The sequence below is a fragment of the Euwallacea similis genome, chromosome 2 (assembly GCF_039881205.1).
Source record: "Euwallacea similis isolate ESF13 chromosome 2, ESF131.1, whole genome shotgun sequence".
NCBI lineage: Eukaryota > Metazoa > Arthropoda > Insecta > Coleoptera > Curculionidae > Euwallacea > Euwallacea similis.
Window position 1 is genome coordinate 6,465,344 of NC_089610.1, and position 14,197 is coordinate 6,479,540.

The 14,197-nt window shown below is 35.6% G+C and overlaps 3 protein-coding genes across 4 annotated transcripts; 1 reads left to right on the top strand and 2 right to left on the bottom strand.

Moving 5' to 3' along the window:
- Nucleotides 1-347: 347 nt before the first annotated feature.
- On the bottom strand, nt 348-6,430 carry LOC136417742 (E3 ubiquitin-protein ligase ZNF598). 2 transcript variants are annotated; one of them, XR_010752852.1, is made up of 9 exons: nt 6,157-6,430; nt 5,008-5,357; nt 4,715-4,953; nt 4,519-4,654; nt 4,154-4,365; nt 3,883-4,075; nt 3,364-3,803; nt 1,768-3,241; nt 350-1,364 (listed from the first exon to the last, which is right to left on the bottom strand). XR_010752852.1 is itself a non-coding variant. In XM_066403543.1 (8 exons), the coding sequence occupies exons 1-8, from the start codon at nt 6,337-6,339 to the stop codon at nt 2,211-2,213; spliced, it is 2,784 nt and encodes a 927-aa protein (XP_066259640.1). In that variant the 5' UTR covers nt 6,340-6,430; the 3' UTR covers nt 348-2,210. The 2 variants fall into 2 exon arrangements, 1 of the variants encoding a protein (XP_066259640.1); XM_066403543.1 differs by having other exon boundaries at nt 348-3,241.
- Nucleotides 6,431-8,056: 1,626 nt separating this feature from the next.
- Nucleotides 8,057-11,360, bottom strand: LOC136418029 (galactokinase-like). The gene is made up of 7 exons (XM_066403934.1): nt 11,067-11,360; nt 9,801-9,978; nt 9,320-9,476; nt 9,010-9,135; nt 8,777-8,958; nt 8,448-8,722; nt 8,057-8,232 (listed from the first exon to the last, which is right to left on the bottom strand). Exons 1-7 carry the CDS (start codon nt 11,226-11,228, stop codon nt 8,110-8,112), a joined length of 1,203 nt encoding a protein of 400 aa, XP_066260031.1. The 5' UTR covers nt 11,229-11,360; the 3' UTR covers nt 8,057-8,109.
- On the top strand, nt 11,343-14,187 carry LOC136418056 (uncharacterized). The gene is made up of 9 exons (XM_066403968.1): nt 11,343-11,483; nt 12,469-12,803; nt 12,859-13,073; nt 13,128-13,188; nt 13,245-13,516; nt 13,560-13,758; nt 13,810-13,892; nt 13,948-14,039; nt 14,121-14,187. The coding sequence occupies exons 1-9, from the start codon at nt 11,447-11,449 to the stop codon at nt 14,153-14,155; spliced, it is 1,329 nt and encodes a 442-aa protein (XP_066260065.1). The 5' UTR covers nt 11,343-11,446; the 3' UTR covers nt 14,156-14,187.
- Nucleotides 14,188-14,197: the final 10 nt, after the last annotated feature.

The window sequence follows — 14,197 nt, forward strand, 5'->3', positions numbered from 1 at the left end:
CGCACTATAATATAAAAAATATAACGCAATTCTTAAGAAAATCCGAAATGAAGAAAGTTTTTCAATAGTTGCTTACCAGCTTATAACAATTTAGATAATAACACCTTAAAATGCTTCTTGAAAATATGGCGAACGCTGTGCGTACCTTCATTTGTAATCGTATCGAAACCTGCTAGTATTAATTGCTTTCACTATTTATTTTATAAATATTTTACCATTACATATAAAAAAATGAATATTTAAAGGTTTATACATTTAAAGATATACGATGCTTAAAACTTATTCTTAGAAATGGATTAAAAAACTTTGATTATGAAAAATACTTTAATTAAAAATATTTTAAGATTTCGTAACAAGTGCCTTAAAAATGATTTTATGTACAAATTTACATTATATAAGACCAACGTAACTTATATATTAAAAACAAAAAAAGCTTTGAAAACTCCTTAAATGATATATATACAAAAATATTGCTCCAATACATCTTTGTATTTCATATTTCAGTATAATATACTCATGTTTAAAATTTGTAAGAAACTGCCACTTTACAGATGGCAATATTTCTTGTCTGCAACTAAAACTGATGGAATTTTGAATCTAGGCATGCGCACTACTGCCATGATGTCAATAAGTGGTTTTCTTGAATATAAATTTTGTCTAACTTACCGGCAACTGTTTGTATTTTAGGTTGTTAAGCATTATCAAACTTCCCATTCGCGCTGTGAAATTTACATACCTACGTGTAAATAAACTTAGTATCAGACGTTCGAAAATGTGGCTCAAATTAAAATCCATTTGGAGAGCAACAATAGCACAAACATGGCAAAATAAAAAACAACATACACTACGGAAAATAAATACTATAATCCAAAGAAATGGGTGTAATTAGCAATGGCATTCTTATGTAACCACAGCCAAAAAATTAAGATTATTTATACAGAGCGTTTACGGAAAAAACAAACTCAATGGTGATTTAGGCGTGACGATGGAACGAAATGTTATTGCTTAGATTGAATTTTTTTTATAAATTCAAAGTCCGTTCGATTCCGTTTCTTGTTAAACACTCTACATTATTTATAGCATTTAAGGGGCAAGTTCAAACCAAAACATTTGTTATTGAGTATGGATTAAGCAAAAATTTGACAATATGTTCCCTTTTAAAATACATAGAATATCTGCAAAAAAATCGACTGAGCGGTTAGTTTTTCCACTAGTGTCATTTCTGAATTCGGCCCTGGTACTAACAATCTATCTACATAATGGATGATGGTTATATGCACTTTGCGGTTTTAAGTCGCGTTGTTTTGATTGTGAAGTTTTGTATGAATAATACATACAGTTTAACTTCCAGCAGCTGTGTTTGCCTAGAAGGAAATTTGATGATGATTATGGTTCATTGGTTAGGACATTAGGTATTCAGAATTTATAACTACATGAAGTTATTGAGAGAAAGAAAAATGGCAAAACTTCAAATTCGACAGTGTATCGTAGACTATAGTACATTGTGGACTGGGAGAAGATCGGATTTCACTTCCTTATAGGGATGGGACGAAATAGTCTCTTACGTATGATAAAATAAAGAGGGCTTTATGGTGATGGATGGCGTGTAGATAAGGTTGGGATGTTCAACTTGGTTAATATTAATAACATAATTGAGAAGCATCTGTAAAGATAATTTGTCAAAATAGCCTTTACGCATTAATGCGTAACTGTTACAATCTCAGTATCTCTCATTTGGATAAGACTACATTATATAAAAATACTTACCTTATACCGTGTCTCCAATAATTAACTGGGTACATCTTTCAAATTGTTTGCTATACGAAATCTGGGAAGAAATCTTTACTACAAGTGACTAAGAATCATCGTTGGAAGTATTTCAGCCAGGGATTGCAATTCGCATTCTATTATTCACGTCTTCATATCTTGTATAAGAGACAAGATAATTTTATGACGAAAATGGAAACACTTGAAGATGAAATTAAAAACCTAAAAAATAAATTCGGCGGTTTGGACTCTTTACTAAAGACCTTTTCCTGGCTGTGTTCGATAATTTCCCAGATTCGACCTTTTCTCTATTAGTGGCAACCACAGCATATTCTTTAGTTTTTTAAAAATGTTTTCCAGTCCCATTACACACAATTACAACTAAACTTACTCATAAGGCAAAACAACGCAACTTATTAACATTTTAATATAAAAAAATCACGTTACTTTTTCCAGGCAGAGTGAATTTGTTGAGCAGACCCTAATGAAGGAAAATGGTTCTCCAATCGATGATAGCTGTAATGTTCACTAAGCTCCTTCTTTAATACTACCTGTGCACAGTTTTCACAACCCACCAAATCTTCCTTACCTGTGCCCCGCATTTCGCGATACAATTCCTGCTGTTTCTGAACATCGGGCAATAAAACCAGCAACTCTGGGAAAATGTCGTCGAATTTATTCCCTAATACGCTAACACATTTTCCCACATATTTTTTGGCGTCCACGTCACCTTTCCGGAAATTATCGGACAAAGACTTAAATTGCCTAATCGAATCGCTGTTATTTAAAACATCCATAATACGCCGAATCAAGTTTTGATTGCGGCTCTGGAAGTTATACGGTTGTTTGTAAGATGATTGTACTTCGGTGGGAATTATAGCGTAGCTTTGCCCGCTTGAACTTGTAAAGGTTAAATCGTTGGAAACTCCCAGAGATGGGAACTCGGACGAATTGAATCCCGGAGGTGGTTTTACTATCGGTGTTAGAGTTTTGCCGGAAAATCCAGGAGGTGGCTTGGCTCCACCCAAAGCCGGGAAGTCATCGCTCAACATTGATGCTTCTTTGTTATTACTCAAAGTACCAATTTTAAGTTCGGACCTTTTTTTGCTAATTCCGTTTTTGTTTGCCTGCTCTTCGTTGTCGTTGACATCCCTAATTTTACCTGTATCCGCCTCTTTATTGCTTCCCGACATTCCTTCGCATTTAGGTTTCTCTTTATTATCGAGTTCGTTCCCATTTGAGTCTGACGCATCCTTGTTTTTTCTTTTTTTTGATCTTTTGTTACTTTCTTCCAGTTGAGTTTTTCCATCCGGTCTTTTCGGGTCCACTAATTTTAAATTGTTCAATTTTGTGTCAAGACTGGATGTGCTTGGAAGGGACGGTGAAACTTCCGAATGATGATTTGAGGTAGTTTTTTGGTTGACTTTTCTGCTTGATTCGGTTTTCTTACTGCTGTTGTTACCATCCCCACCACCTGAAGCCAAAGATAAAAATAAAATTGCACATATATGGGCCAAAAGTTACATTATGAATTGTAGGAAAATACCGATTGCTATTAAAGTTTTTTTGCTCGCATACAATAAAGAATAAACCTACCTTTACTAACACTTTCCGTCGCCTTCTCAGCACCATTTTCCCCTCTATTTTGCTCACTCTTTTTGCCCTGCTTGTTTCCTTTAATATTATTTAAATTAACCCAACTATCTACAGGTACAGTTACACTACAAGTTTTTTTCTGCTTCTCGTTCTTTCCCCTCGACAAACTTGGAAACGAATTTAGATCTGAGGTTTCTAAATTTGGACATGGGGCCACTTTTAGCGCCTTATTTTCAGTTTTATTCTCCAATTTCTTAGCTTTTGGCTGCACCCATTGAGCTTTTGGAATATTGTCTTGGTTGCTTTTACCCAGAGCAGGGAATACTTCAGTTCTTTGTGAGGTAGATGGAGCGCTAGTGGTAATGAGAGTAGTGATTGCACCACTGGAGTTTTGGTTCACTTGGATGGACACTTTTGGGGGTTGTTGCTGATTGTTGCTACTGAAAACGACAGAGTGATATATCGCTGTGCTTCCGTTGGGTATTAATGATATACAAAAGAAAACTCTTACAAACGTACTTTACACTTAACCTAACAGTATTGCTTCCGGACTGTTTGCTGGGACCACTAAGAGCCGGAAAACTTTCCTTCGGCATAGGCGCAGACAACTGGCTTCGCACAGTGCGCGTAATGGTAACTTCGGGTGCAGTGGTGCCTGTTGAATTGGCTCGTATTGTTACGGCAGGCACCGCTCTACTTGAAGATGAAACTCCTGAATTTAATGTTCATTAGATCAAAATTAACCTAGATGTTATAAAGTCTGTAAGTGTGGGAAGTGGAGTAAACAAACCTAAGGAAGGAAAGTCGTCTCTATTAAAAGCAGCATTACTAAACTTCGTGTAATTTTTAGATACTAAGGTGATGTTTGGATTAGTAGATGAAGTTCCCCCCAAGGCAGGAAATTGGTCTGGGGTTAATGGATTAACAAACATTTGAGTTTGATTCACGGGCCCTCCCCCAGGCCCACCGGGTTCGACGGTGTATGTGCTCTCATCATCCAATCTAAAAAAAATATATTCAATGTTTTTAGTAGGAATGCATATGACCTAATTTTTTAAACGGATAACCGAAAACGAATGTACCATGTGCCGAAATTAAGTCGCTAAGTACTTCAATAATTTGCTCCTTTTGTATACTGTATGTATATTGTCGTACCTGTCTCGACGATCAGGTCTCCTATTTCTATTACCATCAGTTCTAGGCCTTGGCGCCATTGTAAACTCTAATTCCAGAGTTCTGGCTTGCCTTATAGCCGACTTGCTCATGCATTTATGGTCCGTCATAAGGTGAGCTACCAGTAATGAAATATTGGTAATATACTCAACAAATTTTCAATAAGTTTGAATGTTACCCTTAAGATCAATATCACTTCTAAACACTGCAGTAAGTGGCATTGTCTTACATTCGCCTTCTTCGCACAGAAAATGCTCATCTCTAAAATGCCTTTTAAGGTCCTCCATTGAAACATAATATTCATGTTTCCCATCAGCGTCACACAAATGACAAAACAAATGAGTTCTACGCATATGTCTAAATAGCTCATCATTGTCCATAAAACGGGTGTCACAAAATTCACACAAAGGATGGCCCCTAAATCACCATATAAGTATTTTTTATGGAATTGTTAATATAAAAAATATCTACCTATGTGAGGTATTATTCTTATCCCCTTTCCTTCTGTGGTAAGCTAATTCCTGTCTTGTGTAACAGGGCCGTTCAAAGCTAAATATTTTCAAATTGTCACAACAAAGATCACAATAGAACAATTCATGTTCTCTCCTCATGTGATCTTTTAACTGCTGAAATGAATCAAACCACCAAGGTTTTTTCTCATTTCCATGACATTGCCAGCACTGATGCTCAAGGAGCTTAAAGTAAGCCTTTTGGATGTCTAAGGTGCAGAATATGATTCCGAACTTACGATTTTGGAGATTTGATCTTTCAAACTGAGAGAATAAAGTAGAAAACAATTCTAGTTTTTTTGTAAAGACCACCTGAAATTAAAAAAAAAAAAAAATAGTGTCATATTGCACTACTGAGTGTTCCAGATTTTATGTAACAGCAATGATCTCAAAACAGTATAAAAATAGAAGAACAGTTTATACATAAAAGTTATAAGATATATTCAGATGTATAAGCTGTTTTAAATTAAATGAGCACCATTGATAACTAGAGATTTTCACAAAGATATTGAAATTCTTTGCTTTTATTTAATGAGCTAACTAAGCTTGATAATTGTCATTGATTTGAGGTTTTAAGAATCTATAAGTACTGCTTCACTTCCAGCTACAAGTAGTTGAGTTTAACTACCCACTGGGACATTGACTGTGCTATCGAATTTTGCTCTAATATTAGGTAGGTCTTGTCATCAATGGCTATTTAAGCCACAGTCCTATAACTATACAGAACTGTCATAGACTCTATCATAACCCAGCCATTTCTATTACAGTTGTAATTATAGCATTTTTCATTGGTCACACTATGACATCACGAAGGTATATCTTACATTTGGAAACTCAAGGGCAAGAATAATAGAGGGTTAGAAATACTTTCACTCTGCACTTGAGTGGCCTGTGGAAAAAGAATCTCTTGTTAAGTGCTGACTATTTCTTATAATGCACGCTTGCAACCTCTTGAACGATTTAGAGGAAAAACACATTTATAAAATTTTTGTTGAAGTGGTTATAATTATTCAAAGCAGCAATAAGAAGGCATTCCAATTTATTTTCTTACATTATATAAGCAACTAAAGTTAGACCAGCAAATGAAAAGGGCTGTTTTCCAGTGATTTACCTTAGGAAGGTCCCTTCTACATATAGGACACTCGTTTTGTCTGCAAAGAATCCTCATTCTAGTTGAACATTCAAAACATACTGGATGATCGCAGACACCAACCGAGTAAATTTTTACATCTTTGAAGCAAACAACGCATAAGTTATCGGAATCGCTTATATTTGCTTTATCCCTTGAAGCCATATCTGAGGATTTACCTACAAATCTCGCTGGAGAAGGAAGCTTGAAACTTTCTTTTAAAATGCTTTCGACTGGAATGATAAAAAAAGTGAACAAAATTAAAATTCCAATTTGTCCTTTTCTGTCAAATAAGTCACTGTCATCTGTCACAGTGTAGAACTTGAATGGAATTGACTATAATTTGGCAACGTCGCATGTTCCTTGTGACGAAGAAAAGTACTAAAATAAAGTTTTCGAATGTAGCCGTAAGACTTTGCCAGACGAAAAATTACATACCAAGGGTGTTTTTAACTTTGCCACTCTGTGGCTCTGTAATTATTAACTTTTGAATTAGAGTAAATAGATTGGATTTTGTCTTATTTTGGTCATAGTAATTGAAGACCTCGTTTCGAGATAGATTATATAGTGTAAAATGACACATGACAGAGTATTAAGTCAAAAGAAAGACTAAACTAACCTCAAAAATAGATTTGAAAAACACTTTAAGAAGTTGTACCATCCTTTTTACAATTTGGAATTTTTGTGAATAATTGTGAGTTTTATTGTACTTTAAGATATATAGATGAAGGAGTTTGCAAGAAGCCCTGGATTCTCGATTATATAATATAGTGCGAATTGCGTCATCACAACAACATGTTCGTAAATCTGTACAGAGCACAGTGTAAAGTCCAAATACCTAATATACCCTTTATATCACGGATATGCCTGTCTTAATTTGTCGTAAGCAATGTCAGACACTTTTAATATAATTTTTTTTTATCAAATCCTTCACAGGAAATTCTGCCCAACCTCTCTATAAGACATTAATTGCTCCAACAAGGTTTTTTTACCTATCAACATGTATTTTAACCAATGACAAAAGCCACACTAACACATCATCAGAGTTCAACAAGGAATATTCTGCAGCAAAAGAAAAATATTCAAACATTTCAAATCCACCTGCAGTTACACCAGCAGAACCTGAAGAGCCTACTGTCTGCTGTATGTCAGGTTGTGCTAACTGTGTTTGGTTGGAATATGCAGAGAGATTAGCAGAATATTATAAGGATGGTGGTAAAAAGGCTGAAAAAGAAATCAATGAGAAGATTTCAGACCCCAGTATAAAAGCTTATCTGCTGCATGAAATACGAATGAGAACAAAAAAATTGTGAGAAATATAAGTGGCTTTTTATAAGAATTATGATGCATATTTAACATCATGATTTCCATTTTAATGTTATTGTTAAAATTGGTGGTCTAGTTTATATTACATCTAATCAATCTTACTTTTTTTAACATTTCTGACTCTAATGAGTTTATTCCCTTTCGCTGCCTAAATGAAGTGACAAATATAGGTAGAGATGGATATGGGCATACGGAGTTGGACTTTGTTTTGGGTAGGTCCTGATGACTTTATTTCCTTCCTTGTGATATTAGGTGCGAAGAGTTTGAATTAAAGAATTGTTTCTTTTAATAATCCATAAATAAACTATAATATACTATAATGTAAATAGAATCTATATATAAATATATTGATCCCATTTAATCAATAATAATAAATCAGTAATAGGTGAGGCTATAGACTGAGGATATTTGTCTTACTAACCAACATAATTTTTTAGAATAGAAATATAAATCAATAAACCCATAAAAAAATATTTGTATTTACGGTTTAAATTTTTATAGCACTTAAAAGGCAATTATAAATTCATCTTATAAAACAACATACATACAAGCCCCCTCGACTAGAAAACAAAACTTATTAAATATTGGTAGGTACATCATAAGTAGATTTTATTTCTTAGATGACTGAATAATTTCTGCTCCTGGACTAGCTTTACAGATGTAAAATGTTGCTTTTCCTTTATAGTTCTTCTTAATATTTTCAATTGCTTTATTCACAGCATTTGCTTGAATCTAAAACCATAACAAACACTTACCTATTTTAAGTCGAGACGAAGTAATGATAACACAAACAAAAGAAATTAATAAAGTATACAGGTTGACCACTTTTTTGGTTTTACAAGTTGCAGGGCGAGTGTCCTGTATACTTCTATTATAAAATACTCATTTATTATTTACCCTATTACTATTGTCATTAGTAATTTGTGAAATATTTGACTTTAACTCACCAATGTAACAGTACTTCCTCCAAATCCTGCTCCAGTCATCCTGCTTCCCAATACTCCTTCAACTTCTAGTGTTGCTGAAACCAAGCTGTCTACCTCAGGACAAGATACTGCAAAATCATCTTGAAGAGAGTTGTGACTTTCTATCATAAGCTGACCAAACTTTTGATAATTTTTATCTTTAAGGGCAGCTGCTGCTTGGGAGGTTCTTTGAATCTCAGTTATAACGTGCCTTGCTCTTTTAAGCAGAGTTTCATCCGTTTCGATAGATTTTAGATCTAAAATTGTTTATCATCAAAGTTATGAAGAATGATAATTATTAAAATACTCACAATCGATGTCATCTTTATTAGCGTCCCTCAAGCTGACCTTCTTGAGTATAAGAGCGGCTTCTTGACAATGCTTTCGTCTTGTTGGATATTCACTTCCTGTTAATTCGTGTCTTACATTGGAATTTGTTATTAGCACCACGATTTCGGGATCATCAAGGGGGATTAGCTCTGAAGTTAGACTTCTAGTGGTGAGATCGAAAATGAGTTGTAGTTGATTCAATGAAACGACTTACCTGCAGTCAATTAATAGTGCATTTCCTTCTTTGCCCATTACAGAAATGAATTGATCCATAATGCCGCAAGGCATTCCTGCGTACTGGTGCTCAGCTTTTTGGCATGCTAACGCTTTGTCACTGAGTCTAAACAATAAAAAGAAATTCTATTTCAAATCAAGGTATTGTGTAATATGACAACAAATTCATTACATTTTCGTTACATTCTTCATTAATTCTGACTCTGTTAAATCTCAAAGTGCGACTCCATTGGATCGCAGTATTATTAAAGTCATATTAGGTCCATGTGCGTTCTTTGTAGACAACTTACGATTCTCCAGGTTTGCCTCCAGTCAAAGCATCTAAAAATGTGTATGTGGCTACTTCAATTGCCGCGCTGCTTGATAGTCCTCCACCAGTGGGCACACTGGAATGTATTACAGCTTCAAATGCTGGAGGACATGGACCGTGGTAATTGGCAATTACTCCTGGAAAGATTTAATTTCTTAATGGATTTTGTGATTAATGTATCGAATGCAAAGTAGTGTTTAAATAAGTACCAAAATTGAAATTTCTAGTGAGTGTATGAAGAATCTAGAGCAGTTTTAAAATTGTTAAATTCTTTTAATCACTTAAGAAACGTATATGTATTCCAAATTTTAATGTTAGGTTCAAGGGTATATGTTTCAAGAGCTTATTATGTGATTTAAGTACCTAAATAAACAACCTTATCATTTTAAAGCTTAAAGTGGGTCATTGTGCAATGTTGCTGAAGTAGAGTAAACGAACATATTAATTTTCTAATTGAATACCTTTTACATATAAACTCCACTTGGGGCCATCATGAGCAATGGTCCTCACCAGAGCGTTGGAATTTGGCATTTCAATGGTGATTTTTCTCGGATTATCCGCATCTGGATTGTTCGTAAAAATTGTCGTTATATCTCCATCGATTTGTCTTCCTACAATAACTGTCACTAAAGGCAAAGCCTAAAATAATTTTAGCTCCGTTAAAGAATAGATCCACAAAAGTCGTTTGGTTAAAATGTATAAAACTACATTACAGAAAACTTGAAAATGACGAAGGGTAAACTTTCGCAATACTTATTTACATCATGAGTTCAGTAGATGACTTGTTACAAGTTGTTTGCGGATGAGGGGACTTCAGGAGCTCAGGCTAAAAAATGTTATTGAATACTGTAACAACAATCACTAGATGCATATGGTATATTTTTTTATTTCGTTTTTTTGCCAAAACAAATAATGTTTCTTGAAAATATGGCGAACATAAATTTCGTTACATACTATTTGTCACTGTGAAGTAGACTATTTATATGCAAAAAAAAGCATTACAGTATCAAACACTGTAATATTCGCTTTACCGGTCACAAATCAGCATAATGCACTGCAGAGAAACTCGACCTTGACCATGGTTCGTTTGAAATAAAAATAGCTAAGTGCATTTCTTTAAAAGCCTCATGTTAAAAAATATATAATAGTACAATAATAAATATAGTAATAAAGAAAGGATATTGAAAAGCCTTTGATCAACATCCATAATGGATTAATTAGGTTAATATTTTTTTCCAGATGAACCGCGCGAAGTATGGTTGTCGTTATTTACTATTTACTTGTGATAAGTATTTTTATTTGGTGCTGTGCCCTGATTAGATCTATTAATAGCATATTTTTGGAATAAACCTATATGTTTTTTTGTTGCTCTCTTAGTTTTTGAATTCTCTCGACACGCCAGATTATATTCAATTTTTAAATTATGTTGTTATGCAAAGTGCCGCTTCGCTAGGAATTGAAACTTAAATTGTGGACAGAATTTCGTCAGAACACCGATTTATTCCGAATTTACAAATAAGAAAAGGCTTTTGACACGAGGCTTTTTTCTGTAGTATGGAAGCGAGCCACTTCTGTATAGGTCGAGTTCAGCCGAATCGCTCTACTTTTTTATCCTTTAGCCCCCATTACTTTTTCATATTATTATTTCTGAGACACCATGTATAATAACCATAAACTAAAATAAGACAAGATTGATCACTGACGATCAAAACCAATCGAAATCTCACCATAGGCATGACAAATCCATCGTTGTAATCAGTATGTTCTCCTATTAAATTCACTCTTCCGGGCGCCGCCACTGCGATGTCAGCTTCGCTGTCAAATTGCTCCCTGAAAGCTTCTTTCGCTTCCTGCAGCAGCGTTTCCAACGAGGGAATTTGCTCGGCCATTTCACCTTCGTACTTCGAACGATCCCAAGTTTATCGAACGTGTACTGTAGAAGAGGCAAGAAAACACTCGAAGTGAATTGGAAATCGACGAACGAATAACAAACCTCCCAACAGGACTGGAAGAAGCGCTGTGGTTGATGCAAACGAATGAACTGGCTGAAGATAGTGGAGATCTCGCCAGAGGACTAATTTATCATTAATAGACGAGCTGATAAGTGATGTCAGTCAGTGACCCGTTAATTAAGGATATTAAAGGTAGCTTTCATTAATATGCAATGGCTCGTCTTATCAACTACCTCTCCAATAAGTGCATGTTTGTCGTATTAGTTGGAATATGACGCAAATTTTGTTGCCATTTTCTGATGGTAAACGAAAAACACATTCGCCACTTGTTCGCTTCCACCAATGCACTCTCACTGTTTCAACAGTTTAAATTTTATTTATTGATACCTCTGCTGACCTCATAGAACGAACATGGTTGTTACAGAGTAAAATCTGTGTAGATATGAGACTCCCCTCATGTTACCGTCTGTTTTGATTTGTCTAAATAAGTCATCACTGTGATTGTAGCATGATCTCCTTAAACTACCTAGTTTTAGTAGTTATTACTGCATGAAAATGATTGCAGAAAACCACGGATTTATACATGCAATGTATTTTGTGTTGCCTATGCAGCACAAGACAAATCGATCCATAAGCAAATACGTGGTATGGGAAATTTCAGGGACGATTTCATTGGCGTAGCACGCGCGAGGACGGCTAAGTCGCCTACCCTTTTTAGTTAGGGCATAATTTACAAGATGATCGTAATGGTGTTTGCAGTTGAGGGGCAAACTCTTAAGCTTCAGAGCCATATCCGTAAGGAAGTTAAATGGAAAATATATATAGAAATGTTACAGTGCTCCTTCTAACTAGGACCACTAACTAGGAACATTTCCTTCTTTTGAGTTATCCTGCGTCCATTTAAAATATTAAAAGTAGCTATTTTAAATATTGGGATTTGTTGGCTCCATCAAGAATATCTACGTACAAAATATGCGCATACATCACGTTCGAAAACATAGGCATATCATCCACTTCAATTGTGTATTCGCAACAAGCTTTTTATATCGTCCGTGAGACTTTTTCAGCGAATTGAGGAGCTTCATTTCCGATTTATCACGGAGCATTGCGTTATCCGTATATTTCTAGCGCATATACAATTTTATGTAGTATACACAGTATTATTCCCCTCTTACAGGCTGCGTCCAACAATTCCTGACCCTGACCAACAGCAACACACCCATATTAGATAACAACATTTACTTCCTTCACTTCGTCCAAACCATCGAGAAGATATTCAACAACGGTCTCATCAGACAACAAAACACCAAATTCTTCGACCGAACCATAGATCCTTATTCGTGGATGAGCAGCATCACCAAAGATATCAACATCACCTCAAACCTTACCTACAAAACTTGCGTAGATAATTCCAGGGATCGCCGAGATACTCACACCAATTGTGGAAGATTTAGGCTATTGATTAAATACTGCTTGTCTAAGAAGTGCTTACACATTCCCGTGGAGGTATTGGTGAGATTACTTCAGATGCACTTGCAGCTCCGTGATGAAAGCGAGATTTTTATAGGTAAAATCTGAGTACGTTTCAGTGTTTTACACTTCAGACTCTATACTGGGAGATGAAATACTCAGCGAGATATGCTTGTCTGTGTTGAGGCAGTTATCGAAAATACCCTTTGAGTTGGATCTGCAAAACGCCTCATTTCTTGACCTCAGCTGGTGTTTACCGCAGGTGGTGGCAATGGAGCTGGTGCCTTGCAAGCAGCTGGGAATTGCCGTGAGGTAACCAGGAGAATATTAGTGATTTCCGGTGAAGTCTGAATGATGCGTTTATAGCTTTTCTAACAACAAGGCTGTGATAGTTAATGTGGAGCCCGATGGAGTTGCTGCAGAAAATGTGCGTCAAGGTAATAATTTCGCTTTGACGGCATTTAACCAATACTTGGGTTTCAGGGCGTTATAAAAATGGGAGACGTTTTGGACGAACTCAACGACATTAAGATAAACAGCAATTCCAAAGGGCGTCTAAGCCTCATTATGAGGAACAATAAACGGCAACCTACGAGACTGCGCATTGTAAAAGCTTATGACCGATCTTCGGGACAACTGTATGGACCAATTCAAAACTTTCTTCGAGATTTGAAAGTAGACCTGGACAGCGTGAAGAAGCAGTATGAGGAAAATCCTAATGAACCTTGCGGCCGTCAAAAGCATAGGCATACAAGGTGTCACCTTGAAAGATTTGGTTCCTAAATGAAACCATTACAGGATTTATGGTTATGAAGTGACGTATTTAGCCACGGTAGATGTAGGAGAATTGGGCAGTGTAAAGCAAGTTCAAAAGGCTTTAATGATCCTAGTAGATGCTCATTCGCTTGACATCCAATCACTAAGGCGAACTGATAAGAAGGCGTGTCTGGAGATTGGAGAGATAGGCCTGAAAATTCGGGATAAAGAGAGTGGAAAAGTACGTGTTTCAAACGAGTAAGGGGTTGCACCATTAATTTTGTTTGTCTAGATTATCTTAGATCATCCATATATGAAAATTTCTTCGTGCGGTAATATTCCGGTTCTACCGAAAGTTTTCGGTTACTGTGCTGGGTAAGATTTGCTAGTGTCATTAAAGCAATAACATTATCATCATTTTGATTAATAGAGAGCAAACTTGTGATATTTCCAAAACCTTCTTTTGCTACATATTTGAAGCCACCTCCCTGGACGATGCTGATTTAATTTTACAGAGTATTGGTAAGTTTCTTAGGTTGCTCTGAAAAATGTTGCTTGATGAACTAGATACTAAAAAATTGGCCGTTTCCCGATTTGTTTCAGGTCAAGGATTTCACAGGACTCATTATGCAGTGTGACAGTTTTACAATAAATGACTTATTGATTTTCTCAGACTTTCG